The 25,595-nt window shown below is 40.4% G+C and overlaps 1 protein-coding gene across 4 annotated transcripts in view; it reads left to right on the top strand.

The window, feature by feature from the left end:
* Positions 1-25,595, top strand: part of fynb (FYN proto-oncogene, Src family tyrosine kinase b) — a 73,602-nt gene that overhangs the window by 29,504 nt on the left and 18,503 nt on the right. For 3 of the 4 annotated variants that reach the window (XM_032585124.1, XM_032585121.1, XM_032585120.1), the window contains 2 exons: positions 18,008-18,264; positions 24,348-24,444. In XM_032585124.1, coding sequence (XP_032441015.1) covers positions 18,018-18,264; positions 24,348-24,444 — 344 coding nt within the window. In that variant the 5' untranslated portion in view covers positions 18,008-18,017. Of the gene's footprint in view, positions 1-9,665; positions 9,688-18,007; positions 18,265-24,347; positions 24,445-25,595 lie in introns of those variants that run through there. The other variant, XM_032585122.1, reaches the window with a different exon arrangement.

Below are 25,595 nucleotides of genomic sequence, written 5' to 3'. Positions count from 1 at the left end.
GGCCCTGGACCCTCCGGCTCCAACATGTCATTTATATTCCACTTTCTTGTATTTGATTCTCGATGGGCCCTTAAATCAGCCCACCCGCTGCATCGCACCTGCACCCCCCGCTCTGCCAGCTCGGGTCTAGCTGCACGGGCACACAAAGCGCTCTTATAGCTCTGTGCTCGGGAACATGGTAACCTAGCAACGGGCTCGGAGAGACAGATCAGTGCATTAGGTCAGTGACGAGTGTCTCACATACTGTCAGTCACAGCTAGCCCTGCTTCCTGCTCTTTAAACCGGCACTTTGACCTCTGCTTCTGCTTTCTCTCAGGTGTTTAACCTGCGACTGCAGACATCAAGGCTTCAGTCACACTGAGCTTTTAGTTGGCCGTTGCTGTACAGAGCAACGTGACGACTGAGTCGGCCTGTCATGATGACACGTTCTGCTGGACGATAAATTGTCCCAGTAATCATTACGATAGACAATGATACTGTTGCTTTGACGTCATTTTGAAGTAATATAATGACAATGGCATAACAATGCAAGTTCACACTGTCAGAGTCTAATAAACTTTAATTTTGTAAAGAATACTGAAACTGGAAGCTGTTTAAAACATCCGAAATAAAACACAACATGTCAGAGTACTCTGACATATTATTTGTTGTGAATTGTGAATCATAATATAAATAAGTGACCTGAAATGGAACTGAACCCTGGCCAGTCCAGAGGCCTCCTCAGACTATTCATAGACAGAGGCAGAAGAAGCTAAATATGAGTTTTTTTATTTTACATAATTTGAAGCAGGTGAAGCTGAATCTGGTTTTGGAGTCGGACCCTTCATGATGAGGACCGCTGAACCCGGTTCAGTTCAGCAGCCAGGCTCTCTGAGCTGAATGGAAACTTAGCATCTGAAGCTTCTAACCACATCCTGCAGGCCGTGATGACGCTGACTGGCTGTCAGCTTGTAGAGCACAGGGTTGCACCTTTTTTTTTTTTTGCATTTGCATTTGCACGCTGGAAGATGCATCACCCACTAGCTGAATTATAATCCCCTTTCTTCTCTTTTGTCTTTTTTTTTCATCAAACATCAGCACTATTATAGATGAGTCCCACACACACAAACTAAATAATTAGTGCCTTAGAAAAGCTTTCTAATAACTTCACGTGTTTTATTTAATAGACCAACACAAGGAACTCAGCAGAAAGACATTAAAGGAAGACTATAAGAAGTTATGTTTGTTGTAGGGATGAAACAATTATTTGCATTAATTGTGATGAAACAATTATTGAACTGTTGACTAATTTAGTATTCAATTAATCATCACTAAATGAGGAGAGTCTGGGAGTATAGACTCTAAAACAGGTCATTTGCTGAAAGAACAAAACACTCAGTAGTAACTAAGGCAAAACTGTACAATAAAATACATCCACTTTATATTTGAGATAAAAATTTACAGACAAAAGTTATATTTTTGTCTGTAAATCTGTCCTACCCAGAACTACTCAAGAGGCAGATTTAGCATCACCTGTTTCAAACTCTGCAAAATAATCTCCTGTTACTGTTCAATTATTATTGGGTTAATAAGAAATAAAAGATCCCCAGCACAATCCTAAACTGAATTGATGCTACAGAATGGGCCGAACTTTTCACATGATGCGTCCTGAATTGTGATGCATTCCGCTAAAGCAGCGTTTCTCAATTCCAGTCCTCAGCCCCCCTGCTCTGCATGTTTTAGATGTGCCTCTATTCCAGAACAGCTGATTCAAATGTTTGCATGACCATCAAGTGCTGCAGAAGCCTGTTGATCACCCACAGATTCAATCCAGGTGTGTAGCAGAAGGGAAACACCTAAAACATGCAGGGCGGGGAGGCCTGAGGACCTGAATGAGAAACGCTGCACTAAAGGAATGCTGTATTATCTAATTTTAAGCTAAAAAAAGAGTATTTTCTTATTTGAAGACTTAAACAATTAGTTGATTAATTGTCAGAATAATCGACTAATCAAAATAATTGACTAATCGTCAGACTAATTGATTAATCATCAGACTAATCTATTGATCGTTAAAAATAATTACACAGCAAATATGTGGAAGAAGGTGTTCTGGTCAGAGGAAACTAAAATAATTTTTTTTTGCAAAACCTTTTTTGTGGAAGAAACAGAAAACACCATCAGACATGGGGGCGGAAGTATCATGGTGTGGGGATGGTTTACTTCAGCAGATAGGGTGACTGGATCATTCAAGGAGGACAATCCTGGAAGATAATCTGTTGGAGGAAACCGAAGACATAGAACTGGAGCTGAGGCAGCAGGAAGACCTTTAACATGCAGCCAGAGCTACAAAGGAGCATTTTGAATCACTGCATAGTCACGTGTTAATATGGCCCAGTCAAAGTCCAGAGCAAAATCTAAATGAGAATCTGTGGTAAGACCTAACTGTTGATGTGAGTAGGTGTAGTTCTACAAAGTACAGTCAACAGAGTGGAGAGCCAGAGAAGTCTCCTGGTTCCGTCCATCACTGTCTGTCTCTACTGACTGACGAAACAGAACCTGCGACCCTGAAAGCTCCCACTGTGATTCTTCTGCCCTGAATGTCGGGGAAACTGCACCGGCTCTTTATTTGCTCCGTTTCCTGCAGCGCGCCTGCAGCGCGGCAGCCGCCTCAGGAGACTCTCTGTAATCAGAGGACGTCTTCCTGACAGGCGGCTTCCCCTTTGTTTTTCACTGAAGTGAATTGAAAAGCAGCACTTGTGATGTTGATCAGCAGGCACCCTGCTGTCACTCGTCTCTCTCTCTCCATTCACTCAGTGATACGTTCCAGTAGAGTCTGCTGTCAGAATTTAGTTTTAATGAACGGTGTTGTTAGTCTGTTGGAGATTCTCCTCCCTCTAGCTTTTTCCACACAGGGCTGCACATGAAACAACCTCTGAACGCCTATAATCTTCTTTCATTTGTTTTCTTCTGGAAAGGTTACAGCTGGGGACATAAAGTTAGTGGCCAATAAAGCAAAAGTGGCTAGTAAAACCTCTCCTGTGTTTTAATAGTAAAAAAAGAGCGTTGTGTTTATATGTGGTGTCTCCCTGTTATTCTGTTAAAATTATGGAATACATATTTCTGCTGGTATATTTGCAAGAACAAGGTTTTTAACATAATCCAGTAACGTCTGATTATTTAAAATGTGATTCATGGACCAAAGTGAAAATACAGAATAATCACCCACTAAATGTATTCATATAACTTTTTAAATGATTTTTTGAGCAGAATATTATGTTTTTGATACTCTGTTTAGAGTAATATCAGTATAGCTCATAGGCGTGCCCCCATAAATTGGCCCCAATTTCCTTCATTCTGGCCATAGTCTGATACTTGCATGTAAAACCGATCTTATCTTCCTCTGCAAAGGTTTGAAAATCTAATAATACCTCCAGTTCCTACTTATATGCTGTGTCTGGATCATGGCAGCAGATACAGCATATAAGTAGGCTGCGACCCGGACTTGGCCCGGACTTTGACTCTGACTCAGACTCGAGCCCCAGAGACTTGAGCTTTCACCTGGAGTCAACATCTCTGCATTGCAGTTGGTTTACCATGCATGTGCCATGCATGATTCTGATTTTACTTCCAAAGCCGATTTAAAATCTTCGTTTTGTCCATCCAGACTTCCAGAAGATGAACAGCCTTGACCTGAAATCATGTTTTGGCATTTTCAAATGTTAGTCCAGCAGTCGTCTTTCTTAGCAAGTCATATCAGCAGATGTTCAACCTCTCCGTTTGCCCTCTTCTGTTTGGTGCAGATAATATGAAACTGAAAATGTCTCCTTTTCCCTCTGAGGGGATTTCTGAAACGATCCTGACCGTTTTGTCCCAGAGATGACCGTTTGTAGCCTTCAGTCTGGCATTTTCACCAACATCTTTGTGTTTTTTTTAAACAGGCATCTTGTAAAAGTCAGACTCCCTGTACTTACTTGGAAATTACACTTATAATTTTTTTAATTTAAATATTTGCATTCTTTTTTCCAAAAACATAAATGAATAGTGTATTGAGATATCATGTTCTTTCCATCATTTTCTCTGAGCTGTCCTGGTGACAGTAGGTGACCCATAAGAAATTAGGGTCAATATTGATGTCCAATATTAATGTTATTGTTATTGCTGATAAGAGATATGATCAATATTTCAATACCACACCTTGAAATAAACAGCCACACTTAACCCTGTCACAATAAGCAATTAATTAACCAATGAATGAATCGCATAATAAATTAAAAAGAGCTCAGAAATGTCCATTCTGATTATTCATATTTTTGAATGGTAGTTTTGTTTACAGAGACATCAATAATCCATTTTATGTCTGGTTTTGCGTTTGTTTTCTTTTGGGATATTCAGAATATCCTCCAGTTCCAGTGTTAAGTGTTGTTTACTAAATTAAAGTTTATTGGTATTTGAGAGGGCAAACTTGCTTTATGATGCCATTATCAATATATTGCTTGAAATTTTCTCAAAGCTTAAGATTATCGTTTATCTTAATAATTACGGAGACAATTTTATCGTCCAGCAGAATTTCTAGCCACATGGCAGACTTCACCACTGCTTCTCTGCTTCTGTTAAACTTCCCACAATCCTTTGCACTACTACTGTCACATAATAACCAACCTCCTCCTGTCCTGTCCACAAACAAATGGCAACAAGACGGAAATACACATCAATTGTTAATATATTGGACCGATATTAAAAAACGACTAATATTGGGAGATGTTAGTGCTGATACGCTGTGCATCCCTAGTTGACAATGAAGAATCAAGTCTTACAGCAGACCTCAAAGTGAGGTTAGAGCGTAGTCTCTTGTTGCCTCTGAGGCAAACTTTCAAAAGCAATTGACTGTAATAAAATGATAATTGTCTGTATTTTCGTTGCAATGAAGAGGGAGGAGGAAGCCATTAGTGTTGGTGTTGATTCATCGGGCGCCCAGGGGGACGCTGGAGTGCGGGGGCTGCCAGGTCAAGTCTTGGACACAGCTGCATTATTAACAGAAGAACAGAAGGTCAGCTGTCAGCACACGTCTGCAGGGCTCACATCAAGCAGCTCGGGCCATTTCTGGCTCTCCGGCTGACTTGGTTTAGGCCGTTTAATGAAGGCCTGGAGAGCTTCCCCTCACATTTCACTCTTTTAGCTTTAATAACAGAGAGCCACACAGAGGAAAACCTTTACTAAAGATAAGAACAACCTGAAGGACAACGGCATAAAAAATATGTTTATTGATTAAGTAAGTGAATTAGTCTTCAGACCCATTTCAAAACATATAAAGCAAACAATTATCTTAATAACTTTCTTCCTCCTTTCAGACTCCAGCTCTATTTCTGATCACATTGCTGATATAGTTCTAAGCAATGTCAAATTCTTCATGGGCTTTCTTGTTTCTTTCAAATTAAACTTGAATAAAAACAGAAAACTCAAAATTAACCTGAGTCTTAGTCTGAGTCTAAATACTTTCATTATCTTTCATCTTTTCATTATCTTTTAAAATAGCCTGAGTGTTTGCTGTCATATTCATAGCACTTCTATTCCAAGCGGGGATGTGACAAAAACATGGAATACTGTCTCCAGACTGCTGTTTTTTAAAATTTTTTAAGAAAAAAAAGAAAAGTTCTAAGACCGTAGCTTTGTGGTACACCCCAGTTTTCTCAGAATCAGGAGAAAATCTTTCATTGAGAAAGATTCCATCCATTGGAACAGCATGGAGTTTACAGTTTTAATGGTTATGAGATGGACACATTTTCTATTAACACTGCTTATCATCACCACACATTGTTGGAATCAAATGGAATTAGTCCTTAATGCCACAATATTGAACTGATGTTGATGCATTAAAAATAATGAGTTAAATATAGCAAGAAAGTAGTCAAGTTGGCAACACTGGGATAAGTATTAAATGCGAAGGTGCAGACATGACCTGGTGGGCCGGTCTGTCAGACAAACTTGTCTCACAGCAGAGGAAAATAGGACAGTCATTGATTTTTAGACCTTTGCTGAGGTAAATAAGATCAGCTTCACATGGAAGTATCAGCCAATCACTGAGCTCCCCAAACAAAAGGAAATCGGCAGGCTGATAAATCGGTGCACCCCTGGTAAGACTTGCAAGGGATTACATGAGATGTGTTTTCATTTATCAGGATTCTGTTATTTCACCTGTTCCTTCACCTGGAAGTCTAAGGCAGAGCCAGATTGGAGCTGTTCCTGTAGGAGCCATCATCAAGAGTTATTTTCACTCCAAAGTCATCAAGGACATTGTGCTTCTGTCCTGTTAAAGTCTTGGTCCTGCGGCTGACTCTGTTATAAGGAGTTCTGGGAGTCTCCACCTTGGAGGAGTTTTCTTTTCTATTGTCCACATGTGAACTCTTCACCCCTCTGCTGCTGTTTCTGACACTGAGACATCCTGACACAATGGTGTCATGGTTGACTCCACCTCGCCTTGTTTTGACTGGCAGGAGCTGGAAGCCACAGACACCCCCCCCTCCCACCACCACCACCACCAGCACCAGCACTGTACCCTGGGCATCATCCGGGAAGAGCTGCAAACGGGGTGGGAGAGAAAGTTTGGAGCAGATAAAGATGTTTCTGTGATCTCAGCTCGACTTCGCCGCTTCCTCCAGCTGAGCTATGCTTAAGCAGAGCGGCAGGACGGATTGTTCCAGCTTTGACAGCTTGAAGCCTGTAATCTCAACCAGAAACCACATGCTGTGCACTAAAATATGGGGAGCATCTCAAAAACATAGATCCATAACAGCCAAATTTGACTTCTTCCCCTCCTCTGTGCTTTCTGGCTGCTAGTCTGAAAGCAGCAAGCTGACATTCAGGGCGGGGATGAAAGACGGAGGATCCACTCTTTGACTCTTAATGACGGCTGTTTGAGGCGCCCTCCTGTTGGGGCTCTGGGGAGCAGAGAAGGGGGTGACACACGTGAGAACGTCAGCCTCCCACACTCTGCTCCACCTAGTGGTGGGACTTGTGAAGGACCTGTTCACGTCAAGGAGCCGGCCAAATGATCAGGTTTTGAAAATGTATGTTTTTCTAAGAACAAGCCATTCTTAGAAAACAGTTTTATTTTATTTTAATTGTTTTTGCGAGTGAAGTTAACAAAAAAAAGTTGATTAACCTATCACGTAAATAACCGCAGTACAGAAAGAAAAAATTTATTTTCATAAAATATAAAATTTCAGCTCCTTTATCCCACATGAAATAAATATATTTATAAATTAAATAGAATAACAACTACTGCGTTTTGTAAGTGATTAACTGAGACAGCAGTCCTGCCTTTCAGGGTAAAGAGCAGTTTCAAAAGAATCGGATGGTTCCTGAACGTCACACCAGTAGCTCCGCCCAGCCAGTTCTATCTGCTCTAGAGACGCTCCAGACAGAGAGACTGTGGAAATGTTTTTATTCTCTTTTATTAATACCGTCCTTTGGTCGTAAATCATATCCCACAGTTGCAGCAGCTGTTGCCAGTTTCCAGGGCAGCCGTAAATAGAACCGTTTCCCCGCTCGCTCCCAACCAACCGGGGTCGGTTCGCAGACCCGAGCTGGCTCCGTTCCGCTGTGTAGATGAAGGAGAACCAGGCAGGACCGGCTGCAGGTGCTGCTGCCGAGCCCGCGGCGTTTCCTCCGTTCTGCCAGGTGGCCCTCACTGACCCCTGTCGAGTGGAGCGGGGCCCCCGGGCGGAACCCGGGCCCCGCGCTCTGACAGGAGTCAAGGAGAATCCTCTTCTGTTGTCATAACACAAGAACGGTCTCTAAGAAGTGGCCTACAACAAGCACAGCGTGACGCTCAGAGGTTCATAGTATAGTACAGTGATCAGGCATAACATTATGACCACTGACAGGCAAAATTAACACGGATCATCTCTCTCCATCATAGCACCAGGGTTAGAATGGTTTTGGGGTTTTTCATTATAGTTTCGTTTTATTTATTTGTGACTTTTTGTTTGACTAATTCATTAGTCATAGTTAGTCTTTAGAACATGTTTGCTCGTTTTTATAAGTGATTATTATTTAAATATTGTTTAGTTATAGTTTAGATTTGTTTAGTTTTTTCATACTTTGGTTAATTTTAGGTGAAGAAAAGCATTTTATTGTGTTTGTTTGCATTGACTGGGTTATGCAAACTCAACAGAAGATAACATTTTCAAAAATGTATTCAATTATTGTTGAACAGCTTTGTGTCACAATTTCATGGGCTAGCTTCAGCGCCGCTAGGAGGAATATGGAGTGTGGTAACTTGCTGACAGCTGATGTAAACTTTTTGAGTGGGGGGAAATCTGAAAGGCATCAATTCGAAAGGCTAATAAATGGATTCAAAAACATGAAATCTAAGGACATTATATCTGTCATTTCTGTATATTTTAGTTTTATAAATGCACAACATTATTCCAGTTAGATAGTTTTCCCTATTAATTACATTCTTATTTATTTCAGTTAACAAAAATGTTTCCTGAATTAAAATGCTGTAATGCACTCTTTGTCCCCTCTGTGCAACACTCAGGTCCGTTTAGCAGTTCCTGGACCTGACCAAAACCAATCAGACTCATAACTTTGAGGAATGATGAGATTTGGTTTAATGCCAAAAATGGTCAAATGTTACAAGTCATACATGGAACAGATGCAGAGGGACATCCACCGTCCAGCGCTGGGCTTCACTCGGGTCACACCAAGGGTCACACCAAGGGTCACACCAAGGGTCACACCAAGTGAAGCAAAGATTGTAGCGAGAGTTCTTCTTTGATCTTCTCCTCATTCTGCAGCTCCTCTTCGGGGTGTTGGCCTGCTTCATCAGTCTTTGTTTACTGTGACTGTCGCCAGCCTGTGAGGGTGCAGCAGTGTGCATGTGAGCCGATAAACGAGACAGAGGAAAGACACACAATCATATATCCATAACAAAAGTTGTTGTAATTTCATTAGTTTTAGTTAACTATAACCTAGCATAGCACCCCCTGCAAAAACACAAAATCATACCAAGTATTTTGGTCCATTTTCTAGTGCAATTTTCTCTGAAGACTTAAAATAAGACAAAACTAAGTTACAAGTAACTTTTCTGCAAATTAGAGGAGCCTGTTCTAACGTCAATAATTCTTTAATACAGTGTAAATAAAAAGTATCATTTACATTGGCAGATATTTTCACATAAGACATGGGAGATATTGTATAAGTGAAATAATCTGCAAGTGGAAGTAGTACTTTATGTTAAAGAATTGAAGCAGATAGTCATAATCTTATGACTAAATGGTACCTAGTATTTTCTTTTAACAATTTTCCAAATCTCAGAGTGTCTTAAACCTTTGTTGCTCCTGCCACAGATACATCCCCGTGTTGCTTTTCTCTTCATTTTACGTCATTATTACTCCAAACTGCCTTCCTCCTTCTCCTCCTCCTCCGCCTCTGCTCCTGTTCATCCTGTGATGAAGGACACAGCACGGATACAGACTGCAGAGAATAATTAATGCCTGTTTGACAGCGCGGTGAGAAACGGCAACTTTGGTTGCGCTGTCCGCAGTCCTGCTGGGCGAACAAGCCAAACAAGGACACTGCAGACACAGCCGGGGCAGAAATCTGCAGCGCTGGACGCTTTGTCTCTTGACATTTTGACCACCGGTGGGAGGCGTCCCCCAGCTGTCATGATAGTGGATTCTGGTTCTCTCTGGTTTCTCAAAGGTCAGTTTTGTCAAAGCGGCTCAATAATTCACTAACTTTTTCTAAGCGGGTAGTGACAGTTCTAGCGAGTGTGCAGCACAGTTTTACCCTGGAAGTTTGTTCAAATGGAAGACGGCTAACCCTCCTGCATCAGCAGAATCCATCAGCTGTTGGGTTACAGAGCAGCGGTTCTGGTTGGACATTCAGGTCAAGTCGTTTGTATCCTGAACTGGAGTCTTTCTGCATGACGCTTGCATGTTCTCCCTGTGCATCATGTTTTAGATTTTAGAAAGGTACATCTTTTTGTAAGTTTTTTTTTTAAACTGCTTTTCTTGTGCTCTTACCACAGGAAGCAATTATTCAGCCAACCACTTTTTTCAGTTTTAAAATAAACCTGTATTCCAAACTTTTATGGCTTTGATAGAAAATAACACATTATATTAGCTTTACAATCGGTGTCGGCTAATGGCAGACATTTTTTAGCATTTCTGTATCGGTCTGATAAGTAAAAATTTGCAGATATTGATAGCAGATATTTATTCATTTATACAGCTCTGGAAAAAATTAAGAGAATAATTAAAGTTACCAGCTTCTCTGATTTGACTTTTTATAGTTATATGTCTGAGTAAAATGAACGTTGTTCTTTTATTCTATGAACTATTGACAACATGTCTCTGAAATTCCAAGCAAAAAATGTAGTATTTATTTATTTGCAGAAAATGTGAAATGGTCAAAATAACAAAAAAGGTGCAGTGCTTTCAGACCTCAGATAATGCAAAGAAAACAAGTTGATATTCATTTAGAAACAACAACACTAATGTTTGAACTCAGGAAGATTTCAGAAATCAATATTTGGTGGAAGAACCAGGAGGTTTTCAGTGGGGCTCAGTGCAGCGGGCTCTTCATTTTCATTTTCATTTTTCATATATATACAGTACAGACCAAAAGTTTGGACACACCTTCTCATTGAATTCAATGAGAAAGTGTGTCCAAACTTTTGGTCTGTACTTTATATAATATCACAGTATCACAGTAGGAGTAGTGTATATCCCTACCCCTATATATAAATTTGGTAAATATCAGTTGGCCTCAGCATAATATAATTAATATCGGAATTGATATTACCCCAAATCTTCACATCAGTGCATTCCTTTTTAGTAGTCTCAAAATTCATTCTTTTATTAGGCCCTCCAACAGGCAGCACAGCTTTTATCTGTTGTTTCCACCCTCTTTCCTCCATCAGCCACTCTCAGCCTTCTCTCCCCTACATTTGGTGAATCCCACCCACACCTTTAAAATCTTCCCCTGAGATGCAGCAGCATACCTTCTGGTCAGCAGAACCAGCCAATGAATAATTCATCCAGGCACACGGCCATGGTGCGGCGGGGGGGTGGAGGGGGGCTCTGATCAGCCCCCTCCACTGTTTAACTTGACAGCCCTTTATTTTGCTCTGACTTAATAAGTCTTCTTCTTCCTAACCTCTTAGTCCTTTAGGTGCTTCAGGTTTTTGCTTCTAATTAGAGAAGCTAATAAACGTAGCTCCCTAGTGTTATATGAGCTGCCTGTTGCAGTAACTAATAGTACATGTGGCTCCGGCCCCGACTCTGGCCCCGGCACTATGCTGCTGTTTTAATGGGTTTTGGTTTAGTGTTGATTGATTTCATGTTGAGAACAGATGAACCATGAGAAGATTCCAGGTCTGCTGTGAATCTGAAAGATGTCTTAGGCGTTCTTTCATATATTTTTTTTCTAATGTAAAGGGAATGATTCACACTGACCTGAAATGTTTGTACTATGCTGGAAGTTAGGGGGTGATAAACTGGCCTCTGTCGAGGCTTCCTTGCGGGGGAGCGTGCAGCTGAACGGCCCCTCCAGCCAGCAGGTGCCAGCTCTTTCTGCAAGGGAAGAATAATTAATCAGCAGAGAGGAGAGGGCAGGAAGTGGGGAGAGAGGAGATGAAAGAGGCTTCAGTTCAAAGAGAGCAGCCAGTGATTACCCCGGCCCTTACTGGACCCGCAGCAGCCTGAGAGGAATCTGGCTTTATGAGCGCAGACTTTGCCACTTTAAGAATCCGACAACTTTAGCGATTGCTTTCATCAACAGCAGAAATATGAGAAATGATTGATACTGTGTGGTGATTTTTTTTAGGATTATGTCGGTGCTTGTTAACTGATTCTACACCAAACTCCCCCATCACTTCATCAAATGAGAAAATGTGTTTGCAACCCGTCATCACTCCTCACTCATCACATACTGATTTTTGTTCAAGAGCTTTTTGGGTCATTTATCAAATCCTTGAGTTATTTTTTTCCCTTCCTGTCTGATGCACAGGTAGCCAATCAAACCTCAGAACTGCCTGATTCTGGTGACATCAGGGCTCCTCAGCAGTGGTGGGCACACTACTGCTATAATGCTAATATGCTAAGAGCAGAGCAAATGTTTCCTTTATCACTTCTGCTAGCTTTGAAAATGCTGAGCACACTTATATTACGCTTATGTTCATGCTCTTACTTTGAAATGTGTAGCAATTCCGTTTCCTCTCCTCACTTCTCATTCTTTTTTTCCCCCAATAACTTTATTTCTAACAAGAAACATACAGGAAGGAATGAAAACACAGAGAGTAGAGATAAATAACAGTTATTTATATAGCATAAATACTGTATCGAAGTACATTACAGAGCATGTAAATTATAATGTCAAAATTAAATTGGTGCTCAAAGGTTGTAGTCTTTCTCTGGCAGAGATGATATGAATTGACATTAGTGCTTTAGCATTAGCTTCTGCTGAATACTGTTGTAGTCTCTTACAGTTAGCAGAACTAGTGTTTATAATTAGTGCTTTATGGCAACTAACATTTTACTTAGTGATGCACACCACTGCCTTTGTTGACCTTATAAGAAGTTGTTGTTCTTTTGTTTTAGAACCTGAGTCTAGTTCTGGAGGAAAACTGAGCAACAAATAGTAGCAATAATAGTACAAAGCTTCATAAACACTAGTGTAGCTGCAACGACCAAGAGATGAGATAAGATGTATTTTATTTTCTAAGAGGGTTGTTAATGGTGTGGTTTGTTGCATTCTCTGATCAAAAAAAGGTCAGACTTTTGTGTTTGTGGATGGATGCTCAGTATCCAGGTCCGGTAGAGGTGGAAATGATGTGATTTCACCGCCTGCTGATTTACCTGAGCATCTCTGTTTAGTGGTTGTATCCTCCTGAATATTAAAACCTGGAAAACCGAGAGTCTTCAGACATGTTTGGTTTTAGACAATGAAACATTCTTTGAAGTTGTGCATACAGTGGCGGTTTTTGATATTGGCTGTATTGCCAGTTGCCCAGGGCGGCGTCAGTGAGGGGCGGGGCACCCAAGAACCAGAAAATAGAATATATATTTTATCTGTCAGGTGTTCCCTGAAAAAGTTGCTATTACTTGTTTTCATGTAGTAGTGGAGAAAGTTTCCCTCAGCAAAATCAAATCAGTTCTTGCATTTTACTGGTTGGAGTGCCGCAGGAGGGGCTTGAACAGCTGTGCACATATTTATATTTCAAGCTTACAAAGTTAAGCATTGTGATTAATCATGATTAATGTGCCAGAATGTGATTATTCTGATCATATTTTTCAATTGATTGACTTCACCAATTTAAACCAATGAAATCACAAGTGATCTAATTGAGGACGTTGTTTTTCCATGGCTGCCCTGTGTTGGGAAACTAAATGGTTACTGTCAGGTTTTTCTCTCTGGTCCACCTGCGTTAGATCTGAGGCAGAGCAGGACAGGATCGCTTCACGTGGGCGACCTGAAGCCCCTGCATGCTGTCGCTGTGGGTGACACCGAGAGGAGTTGTGAGATCTGCACTGACGGTTCTGATCCAATCCGTCCCAGGTTAACATCTCAGAAGCAGTAAAGGAGCAGCTTTGCATACGTTCAGAAGAATCAATAGAACAGTTCCCCATCTTTTTAAAAGCGGCTCCAGTCCGTCTCTGCCAGTTAAGGATTATAGAAATAGTCTGAACGCAGAAGCAGTTTGTTTTCTCAGCAAGTTGTCGGCTTCTGCTGAGAGCAGACGCGATTATGCTCTGCAGTTTTGGACTGATCGTAGCATTGCTGCTGTTGTTGCCCCCCCCCCCCACACACACACACACACCATGCATTCCCCTCATCCTGTCACAGATGATTACAGAATTTATTGACAGAGATATCTGGGCATGCAACACCCTGACTGGGAGTGTGAGTTTTGCTTTTCACTCTGCCTGCTTGTTTCATGGTTTTGACACAGATCAAAACCAAATAGATTAGAGCGAGCACAAAGCTCTGACCGCGCTCCTCATGATTGCGTCTGTTCTGCCTGAGATGGATCCACTATGTCCTTATGCAAGTGCAATGACGCGTGCTGACAGTTCAGACTTTATATTGCACAACAAATCTTACATTTTCTCGATTAAAAAGCCAAAAATGTCAAAAATGACACATGAAATATGAAGTGAAAAGTTTGAAAGTCCCTAATCTTTCACTACAGTAAAAACATGTAAATAAAGAGGCAGGATTTCTCCACTAGTTGAACTCTCCTGCCTGGGAGATCAGCATGTAATCACATTGAAACACTGTGATGGCGGCTTATTCAATGTGGGGCTAATTCTCTAACAACGGCCGCTAACAGAGGGCCAGTGGCCTCTGATCTGGATTAAACTAAATGATCTTCAATCACTGATTCTAACTTAAGACACCAAATGAAGAGAAGAAGTAAAAACAAGAAACAAAATCTGACACTGATCGATTTTATGATTGATTTCTGATTTTCTCTGTCTTTTAGGTTTGAAGTTTGATTTCATTAAACATATAATAAAAGAATAAACAAAGTTACATATACAAAGTGCATTTAAAACAAAAGCAAACAATAGTGAAGTGTATTTACACATTCAGAGAAGCTTATTTTTACACCAAACCTTCTTACATCTACAGAATCATCTAATAAATGATTATTCATCTTAACTTAGTTATAACATTTCTTCTTAATTAGTATTTTCTATTTACATATCTATAACTGATACAATGCATTCCTATGTGCATTTTCCCTTAAATTATGAAGTCCTTCCATAAGAAAAGCTCTTGAATTTTTCCAGTAATAAATTATTTTGGCTTTAAACAAGAAAATAGCTCTTTGTAATTCCGCTATGTCAGCAAATTTGAACAGTTTAGATTTTATGAATAGTGTGTCTGTATGATCCAGATAACCGACCGTATTGATTACTGTTATTGTTCATGTTAGCAGTGTTTTAATGACTGTAGTGAAGTTGTCATTAACATTTCAATTACCACAATAACTGAAATATGGTAAGAGAACAGTAAAATAAATAGACTTTTATATATTTTTAGATTTCCATGCTACTTTATCATCAATAATGACCCCAATAAATCTGTAATAATTTACTGTTTCATTTTTCCACCATATATCTGATTTCTTTATTTTTACCTACTTTTCCTAAATAGCATTATTATCTTTTAGTACCAATTGTGGCAGATTCAAGTTTCAAATTCGGATTTTCTTCAAGATCTATGACATAAGAGAGCATCAAAAGTGAGATTTTCACCCTTCATAATAATAATGTAATAGGAGTGGATGCATCATCTGTGTATTAGGGCGTTATTACACAGGGTTGACCAGTTTTATGAAGAGGCATGATTATGTTGTTTATATGTGAAGCTTTTTTACATAGGAGATGGTTTCTGCTATCATAACTACAACTGTATTTTCTGTGTATATTCCCTAGAGAATGTAAAAGGTTTACCTCGGCTGAGTTTTACAAAAGGCCAACGTTTCTACTTCCTACTTTTTTTACGCCTTCAATAATCCGTTCACCGAGCTGATTCTGGTCAGCAGCCAATATTTGTCAACTTCTTGACTAAATTGTATCTCTTCTTCTTTGCTCTAGAAGTAATTATGCCTAAATATTGTAATAATTAGCACAAGGAGGCTTCTGGCACCAAAGAAGACAGTTATGGATGCTAATGAGGGGTTCCATCTGGTAAGGTTGAACATCCAATGCATGCTGGGTTGTATTTGTCCTGCAGTCTGACGGCTTCACCTGCTTCTCAGGAGGTTGTCGTGTGATCTTATCGTTTTGATAAGACGGAAGCTTCGTCCAACACTCCACTTGTTCATAGATGACACCGTTAGAGGGGAACGCTTCATTCTAACTTTCTGCACAGCGGGTAATGAGCGGCTCACTGCAGGCAGATGAGCGAGACGACATGGCGAGAAAGAAAGTCACCTCCTCTGTCGTTCCTGCAGCTGTTTTCATTTTACATGCTCACAATTAGATGCTATCAGGTCCTTTGGGAGTCCACTGCTGCTCAGATATTGAGTTGTCATTTCCTAATGTGTCTCTGGTGAATCTGTATTGACTCATAAGTTGGATCTTTAAAGAAGCCTGTTGGTTCCACTTCCTGCTGGGTCTTTTCTGGCGCTGGAACTTAGCCCTGACTTGCTATAGGACACCTGTGGAGAGGGTGAAAGAGAGGGAAGATGTTGGTTCAGATTCTAATTAAAGGCTGGTCAGGGTTCTGGGATGAAATCAGTTTTCTGCTTGCTGCCATCGCCTGAAGGGTCTGACAGCGCTGATGTGCGTCACTGCACCGCCACACAGTGGTGCCCAGATTTTTATGGGTTTATGTGAGTCACATAGAGAAGACGGTCTGGTCCACACTTAGCCAGATATCAAACAAATACATGTTTATGCGTTTTGCCCTCTTATCCACACATTATCTTTCTTTAATATTGCTAAAAGCAATTATTCATAAAAACCCCAACCAAAGTGGATATTTAACAAATAAGAGATTTAGTCCAGAGAAGAACACATTATATTTTTGTAGAATGATTTAGAAAAACTTTGCATCTACCGACAGGTAGCACCAGCGCAGAACATGATGTAGTAGGTCTGCCGGGCCAAGCGGTGGCGCTGTAACACTGCCAGAGAATGACGCAGAACACAGAATGGAACCTTGTTTGTTGGTGGTGAGAGTGAGGCAGAGCTGCAACATCATCATTTAAAACAACAAAAAGAGGCAGCTCGCATGGTCAAATGGAAAGATAAAACCAAATTTATCCGCTCTGGAACTCAGTTTTAAAAAATGATAGTTTCTTATCTCACAAGACAAGAAATCCGTGTAGACACACACCTTGGTGAATCTGCAAAAACCTTTGCAGATTCACCGAAAATCGTCTCCAGTGTGGATGGAGTCTTAGGATCCCGCTCATTACAGTCTCTGACAAATAATGCTACAATATCCACATACTTGCTTTAACATGATTCTTTATCAACATCGCCTTGTGTTTTATTAACTTTACATTCTAACACGCTATTTATAAGTAGTTCAACATATACAGTACAGACCAAAAGTTTGGACACACCTTTCTAATTCAATGGGTTTTCTTTATTTTCATGACTATTTATAAGGCAAGAAATCCCACTTATTAACCTGACAGGGCACAGCTATGAAGTGAAAACCATTTCAGGTGACTACCTCTTGAAGCTCATCAAGAAAATGCAGAGTGTGTGCAAAGCAGTAATCACAGCAAAAGGTTGCTACTTTGAAGAAACTAGAATATAAGGGGTATTTTCAGTTGTTTTACACTTTTTTTGTTTAGTGCATATTTCCACATGTGTTATTCATAGTTTTGATGCCTTCAGTGTGAATCTACAATGTCAATAGTCATGAAAATAAAGGAAACTCATTGAATTAAAAGGTGTGTCCAAACTTTTGGTCTGTACTGTACATTTGTCCACACAAGTGAACCATGTTTAATTTCTAACAGGAAGTGATGATTGTTTTGAAGCAATCTGACTGGCTGACCCATAGGGGGCGCTGCACTGCCCCATATGGGTTTGGCATATTTTTAACAACACTGAGAGGCGGATTTGTTTGGGTTCATGTGGATGAAAACTTTTCTCAAACCGATCCTGTGTGCGATGTTATTTGCTCACACGATATTCGTTTGTTCAAACAATATTTGTGTTCGATATACGTGTGGACGAGTTCTCAGAGGCAGATCCCTGTCTCTCTGAGCCAAGGATCAGTGGAAGGTGCCAACTATAGAGGAATCAGTGTAAAAAGTAACCTTGACGTTGTTTGGCTCCCTCTCCTGCACCTGTTGACCTGGGAGGACTCAGGTTGACATTATCAGCTGACTTGCATCTTTTTCACTTCCAACCTTTTGATCATCTGACATCATTGATGTGAACTTCCCCCTGACTCTTTTTGTTAAGCCACAAGCACACACTCCTATTTATTTCACGTCTTCATTCAGCTGCCTAACTTTCTGTCTCTGTGTGTTTGTTGCCACCAGATTATAGATAATGGGCTGTGTGCAATGCAAGGATAAGGAGGCAACCAAACTCACAGACGACCGAGACGCCAGCATCTCCCAGGGAGCCGGGTACCGCTATGGGGCCGACCCCACGCCGCAGCACTATCCCAGCTTTGGGGTCACTGCCATTCCCAACTACAACAACTTCCACGCCCCCGTCGGACAGGGGGTGACCGTCTTTGGGGGGGTCAATACTTCCTCTCACACCGGGACCCTGCGGACCCGTGGAGGGACAGGTAAGGGACCCGGCAGCACCTTCCACATGTATTCATACCCCACATCACCTTGCCACCACAAACTAAAGTGGTTTTTGTTTGATTTTTTTTATGACATAAACCAACAAAAAGTAGCACATTTTAGGGTAGAAGGGTTCTGTTTTTAAATTACATTGTTTTGTTTTTGCAAATAAAAATGCATTATTATTCAGCCCTCTTTGGCTAATGTAACCAATTTCCTTCAGAAGACGGCGAATTACTGACGTCTGCTTGTCGGAGAGTGTGAGATTCTCGGATATGATGACCCTGAGTAAAAATTCCACTGAATCATTTTATTTGCTTGAAATTTTCAAAACAAAATCTATAATTTTAGCTAATTGATTTGATGTATTCCTGCTGCTGCTACTGCTGTTTGGTTATTGTATGTACAGTTGAAAGCTGAAGTTTACACCAAATAAAAAGATAAATACACTTTTTTTTTTCTCACTGTCTGAAGTTAAATCAGACCAAACCTATCTTGTTTTGGATTAGTTAGAATTACCAAAGTTAATAATGGATTTTTTTTTTTTTTAATTGCCAAATGTTACCTGTTTTAAAAGTATCGGCCATTGGAGAGCAAAGAAAAATGCTGAACATTAAGAGACTAAAACTGAACCTTTATGGTGTGTAGAAAAACAAAACTAACACTGCACATCACACAGTCCTCGTATTAAAATGTGGTGGTGGCAGCATCATGGTGGCGCAATGGTGTTCTTCAGCAGGCCGGTCAGAGTTGTTGAAGATGAAAAAGTAAACAAAGGAAGAATACCTATTAATCCTGGACCAGTTAAAGTCCAAAACTAACATAAGGCAAGACTTTAAAAGGAATCTTCACAGATGCTTTTTGTTAGATCTGAGTTTAAACTGTCAGATAAATGTCAGTCTGTGGCTATAACTGCGGGAATAGTGGTTCAACAAAGTATTGACTCAGGCGAGCTGAATCCAAACACATGCAACAGTTTCAGATTAGTTTCTTATGTTGAAACTGTTTATTTTTTCTTCTGCTCTGCATTTAGTGATCTGCTATTTAAAACCCTGATAAAATACATTTTGCAGGTCATCTGGGGTTTCTCTGTTAAAGCATTCTTATAGAAACCCTGAGGCTGACTGGAAGTAGCACAAGTATAATTTTATATAATTTATATCATTTTATCGCTTTTGGGTTTCTCTCAGGACTTGCAGATTTTATTAGCAAACTGGATTTTTAGTAGCAAAGTCAAAGTAAGCTCAGCAGCAGCGAGCCTTCCAGCGTTAAGCGGGACCCAACATCTGAAGCAGCGCTGCCTCAAATGTCGAGTATTTTACTTTTAACAGAAAACGATGAGTCACCGTGGCGCATTGCGTGGCTTTAACACAATTCACACTGCTAGAAGCCCACCTAAGCTTTATGACTCAACCTAAGGAGGACTGACCTGAATTCACTCAGGCACCAGGCCTGATAAACATCTGCAACAGAATGATTTATTGTGAATTAATTCGGCTCATTTAAGCAACAAAAAGCAAGCTGTGAAGATGAAGACAAGATTACACCGACTGGGAGTCTGACTCAGAACGTCCTATTCCAAGTCACAAGGCAATGTGACTACAGCAATCATCCCAACACTGTGAGAGCCAAAGGATTAAACTGATGGATCAAAGATGGACGCTCACAGTGATGGTCAAGTTGTCACTGGAGATTTGGTTGCCAACTCTCCATCTGATCCTTCATTAAATCTAATGTTATGTAAACAAAGTAAAAAAGTATAACAATATTATGTCTATTCTCCAGTATTAAATTATACATTATTAGTGAGATCACGTGCCTCTTTACCAACAATGTTCAGTCTCTGCCATAGTGTCCGTTGTAGCTTTTTTCATAGTGGTTGGTATTTTGTCTCAACCAGAGACTCTACAGAACGGCTTTGATGTACAGATCACATGTTAGCTCAATTTATAAAGCTGCCACTAGAACTCAAACGACAAAGGAAAAAGGAGGAGCTGAGTCGGGGATGCATGGTGGAGGGCTGAGGAGGAAGCAAAGATGGAGTCTCCTCAATGAAGGAGCTTTGTAGACATATCTGGTGCTTTGTGAGAGCAAGAGATTAGGCCCCCTGAATGGCTGCTTTATGGGAGATGAAGCAGATTGTTGAAATGCTAGGCCAACGCTAGCATGTTTTGATATGACTTGTTGATAGTTCGGCTTGTAACAGGACAATGGAATTGAATTAATCATGTGTAGACAAAGCTTAAAGTCCTAGCTGATTCATAAATGACTTTGTTTATAGTTATATTTGTATATTACTTTGTAAACTGGTACCCCCCCCCAAAAAAACAAAAACACTGGGAGTGCAGCTGAAACAGAATTTCCTCCAGTAACAGGTATCTGGTCCATCATGGAATCTGATGCTGACCATTATAAAGAACGTAGTTCTTGTTGCCATGGTTACGGTTGCCTGAGGTATGCCAAACTGCTTTTTAAACAAATTCCACCACTAGGTGAAAAGAAAGCCAATCTCTTTGACTCCTCGATGAAATGCAAATGTCCTGTCACATAAATATGATGAAAATATTTTAGGAAATACAATTCCAGTGTTTTATTTTAGTGGTACCTTTTGAGACGTCGGATAAAGTTGCGTTTTTGAGGTTTCCTTCCTGTCACTACAGAGTTTCATGTTGGTGTGATCACATGATCGTCTCTCTCTCTCTCTCTCCCTGACCCCAGACCGGTCCTGTCAGTTTGTCCGCTTGACATCAGCGCACGTCTTTGTGCTCTGAGCTCATTGTTTAGGGAGAGAATTGTCTTACTCAGGAAATCCTTTCTGTTTGACTGAGCCAAGCGGCTCTGCAGAGGAACTCAGCGTTTCTATTGAACTTATCCTAACACAACACCTTGAATCATCAAGGTGTGGATGATTTTCGCCTCTCTGTGATGTAAATCCACAGAGAGGCAGAAGAGCTGAGCTGAGTTTTTTTTTATTTTTTATTTTAGCTTCGTCCTGGTGGGAGACATTTAGACGTAAACCTTGGCTTCACTCCAGTTCGCAAGCAGGCGGCTGCCTCCACGCTCCTGTGTGTGTCCACCATCTTATCGATGACCAGCGGATTTGCTGATGTCATTTTCCCAAACTGGAATACGGAGCCAGTGCCACGACGTTACGCAACGCATTGACTGGCATTCCAACACAGAAACCAATCAATGAATGAGTTTCAGTGTCTGATCTGATGGAACATTTGGAGCGCTGCACCCTAAAGGGTTTCCATCATCCTGCTTCAGCATCAGCTCCAGTCTGTGCAGTCCCTTTAGCCTCACACGACCTCCTCACATGGAGTCTTACTAAGAGTTTGCTGTCAGACTCTTCCTAAATGCGGACTGGCGCAGTTCGTCTCTGTCAGCACAGTCTTTCTGCCGTTGGAGACTTTGTGGGAGACGATCTTGCTCTATTTCAGACAGACTTGGATAATGCTGGAGTGACTGAAAAGGGTTTTTTTCAGGCCACTGCTCTTTACCTGAAGCATTTGTGCCCGGGGTGATCGGAGTCAGGCCGCACTGACTCAGCGTCTGTCCTGCAAGGCTAGACTCTCTCCAGCCCAGGTCGGGATTTTATTCCAAGCAGGCTGGACTCTTCACATGAACGGAGACATATGCAGCTCAGTTTTAGATTAAAAACCACAATATATTGTAAAAAATTTTATACATAGATGGACTGAGCTTTTCAAAGCAGATTTGTAAAGAGATGAAGCAAATGCAACTTAAAAGAAACTGGAATTTAAAAAAAATTGGATTCAGGACGGCAACAATAATGCATTTCATCTAAAGATGTCAGTTTACAGAACTATCCTGACAGAGAGAAAACAATCAAAATCTCTTTCTGCATTTCAAAGAAATTTGAAAATTATTATGATGAAGCGATACAGCCTTAAATAAGATCATGTTGTGTTTTTTGTGTGTATTTTTGTGTATGTGAAACATCTGTAATAGTTTTCTGAGTTGAATAACTAATTTTCTTTTTATTTGAAAAGGTGTCAGATATTATAAGTTTACACATTTTTCTGCTCCTTCATGATTTCTCCTAGTTGTTGCATGAACGTTTTATATTTATTATTTAGTGAATTAAATAAAAAAACATAAATGAAATAAAATTTTGGTGAAACATTTAGAAACTAAAAATGCTCCATCTTAGCAAGGCTATGTGTAAAAATGAAAGCTTGTTGAAGATGTGTTGCAGAACACACTCAGCTCTGTAAATGCTTGCAGGGTGCTAACCACTGCCCCTCTGCATCACTGCAACCTGCTGCAACTTTGTCACAGTTTATCGGTTTCAGTGGGCCTGTGTCTTAAGCCCCACTGAAAGCTGGCAGTGCTCAGCAGTTTCATAGCGTTCAGGCCTGAGGATTTGCTTTAGTCTCTGAGTACGTCTTCGTTTACACTCTGTCCAGTTTTTATCAGACCTGACTGGAAGATGGAGAGGAGAGGATGCAAGAATAACAGAAGACTTCCAATAACTGTCTAGAGCAAAATGATCAATAACTGAAAGTATTGTGATGTTTTTGATCATCCAGCAAAGAGCGGAGAGCTGTGAGGTTCTTTAGTTAGGTCATCTACTCTAACCAGGTTTTGACTTTGTAACTCTTTGGAAATCACCTTGTTATGGATCAAATACTGTGTTATTTTACTTTGTTTCAGATTTAACACAAGTAGGGTTGCAACTAATGATTATATTAGTAGTCGATCGTTCTATCTGTTATTCTGACGATTAATCTTTTAATCAAATTAAAAAAATTTGACACATTCTGCAGATTCTATTGCTTATACAGACAATTAATCGCATAAAAAACATTTTTCATGTAAGCCATTTGTTATACATTAGAAATACTATTAGTCTCCACTAAACCTGACCAAACTGTTGCTGGCAGAGCCCTGACAGTTTATCCAATGCAAAAATTAGTTAAAGCAGATTTGTTTAACTTAAAGAAATAATATTTCTACATACATTAAAAGATGTATGTAGCATTTTCAAGATGTTCTCAGTCTGTTGTCAAAGACGCTGATGGTTCACATTATGTCGTCCCTCCAGGCTGTTGCGATGCTGTTTTGTGATTGTTGCAGCCTAAAATTGATTTTGCAGCAACTTTCTCAAAACATGGCGGCCAAAGATGAAATTTTTTTTCAAGCTTTACCTGTGCCGTAAGATGTTACAAAGAAGTCAAAATTGCTGCACATAACCTTTCACAAAGAGGCAGCATTTTAACCTGGTTAATATTTAAACTGTAAAACACATTTTCATGTTCCTTTAATACAAATTAAATCCGGTCCTGATGAACTGTCAAAGTGCAAAAAATATAATTCCATATTGGTCTCCCAAGTTCCATTTACACAGTAGATACAACTCCTACAGAACATCTCCAAATGGGTTTTCAAATAAAAGAAAAGATAAACGTTAGTTTAGCATCACACGTGTTTTTGTCATGAGATAGAAAACTCGAGTTTTGGTCACAATTCAAGTTGCTGAGTTGCAGTGATTGGTCAGAAAAGACAGAAACAGATAAATTTGTCAGATTTGCTAGAAAGTTGCAGTTCTGAGGGAATTTGCTTTAATTGTTGTGATCACAGCATCACAACTACCTGGATCTACTGGTGATATCATGTTACTGCCAATGTTGCAGTGTTGGTGTGTTTCTGCCATCCAAAAGGCGCTGGTGCAGAATCTGAGAGGCTATAATATTTCATGCGTCATGTATTTTTCTGCCTGCCATTCAGCCAGTCTGATGTGATGCCATAGGTGGGAATTTTGTGATGATAGAAAAAAACCCCAGAAAATGCAGGTTAATCACAACTGATACACTTCTCCCATCATTCATACATAGTGTTATATTTGTGTAATTTGCTGACATAGCACGGCTCTTCTCCCTGCTAACCAGAATGATTTGCCGGAACATTCACCATGACTGCTTTCCTGTTCGTCCAGAGCAGATATGCTGCTGTTTGCTCAGTGTCCTGGAGCTCATTTCACTTCTTCAGCTTCATTTTCTCTTGCTAATCTTCCAAGAGCTGACTCTGTGTTTTTCTCTGCTTTCCCCCGCTGCAGGAGTCACTCTCTTTGTGGCACTTTACGACTACGAGGCGCGGACAGAGGATGACCTGAGCTTCAGGAAAGGAGAAAGGTTCCAAATCCTCAACAGCACGTAAGTCCCAGCAGCTGCTTATCACGGCGTCCGCATGCAGGCGGGATGCAAATACGACCCCTTATCTCTTAGCTGAAGGAGTTAGTGGAGGCGGCTGGGAGGAGAGCGGGCGTGCTCCCCGACTGAGCCGGGGTCAAAGCAGCGGCTTGCACCAGGCAGGCCGAGGTTTCCTTTCATGATCTGGGACAGGACAGAGCCCAGAATAAGCCTGCTGCTGTTTGTGGAGCTGGAAAACCATAAATGTCATGTTTAACTATAACACCAGCCTAGGACGAGAGGCCCCACAAGGAAAACACTGTTGTTGTTTTTCACTGCCATACGTCAGGCAGAGAGACGTGTATGGCGACCCCTAGGGGCCATAAATTAGCAAATATAGAGTCATAGAGATGATAAATGTCAATTAAAAACTGCACATATGTACAAGCCTCAGTGAGAACATGTTTGTACATTCTTAACTCTTTGGTGCAGATGCAGGTAGAGAATCGATCTATTAACTACCGACACAAAAAAGACACAAGCAAAACTGTCACTAACTCTAAATACTCTAAATAGGTTGTATGTATGTTTATGTCTCTGAGTCGGGACGGAAGCCCATGTTTGACCGGTTCTGCTCCCACATTTTCAACATTGATTTGTGGTGGGTTTATATCCTAAAGAACAGATTTTAAAATTCTTTTGTTAGTTTATAAATCACTGAACGGCTTAAGCACAACAATACAGTACAGATCTGCTGCTGTTGTCGTAGCAACCTTCCAGACTGTTGCTGAAATAGGCAAATAAACTGGACTTAATGAAAAAGTATATAAAAACTTGAGATATCTCATAAGATATTAATATACTGTACATGGGCAAACCTAACTAAAGCCTTTTTATTGCAGCAGAAAAACCTTCAGTATTTAAGATGCTGCATGAACTGACTACCAAATACATTATTATGAGAAAACTCAAAAAAAAAAAAAAAAAAAAATTCCCGTCTCCCATAGACATTCAAAGGATTCTAAATGGCCTTTTGTTGTTAAACCTGGTGGTTTTGTAGCATTTGGAACAAAGTGGAGCTTATTCAATTTGGTTCAAATCGCCAGTGTAGGTTGCTAATTTCAGGTTTACGCATGCAAAAACAAAAAAAAGACTTAAATCAAAACAGTACTGGC

This window comes from Xiphophorus hellerii, chromosome 15 (genome assembly GCF_003331165.1).
Source record: "Xiphophorus hellerii strain 12219 chromosome 15, Xiphophorus_hellerii-4.1, whole genome shotgun sequence".
Lineage (NCBI taxonomy): Eukaryota > Metazoa > Chordata > Actinopteri > Cyprinodontiformes > Poeciliidae > Xiphophorus > Xiphophorus hellerii.
The sequence above is the reverse complement of the archived record's forward strand: the minus strand, read 5'-3'. Positions and strand labels throughout refer to the sequence as shown.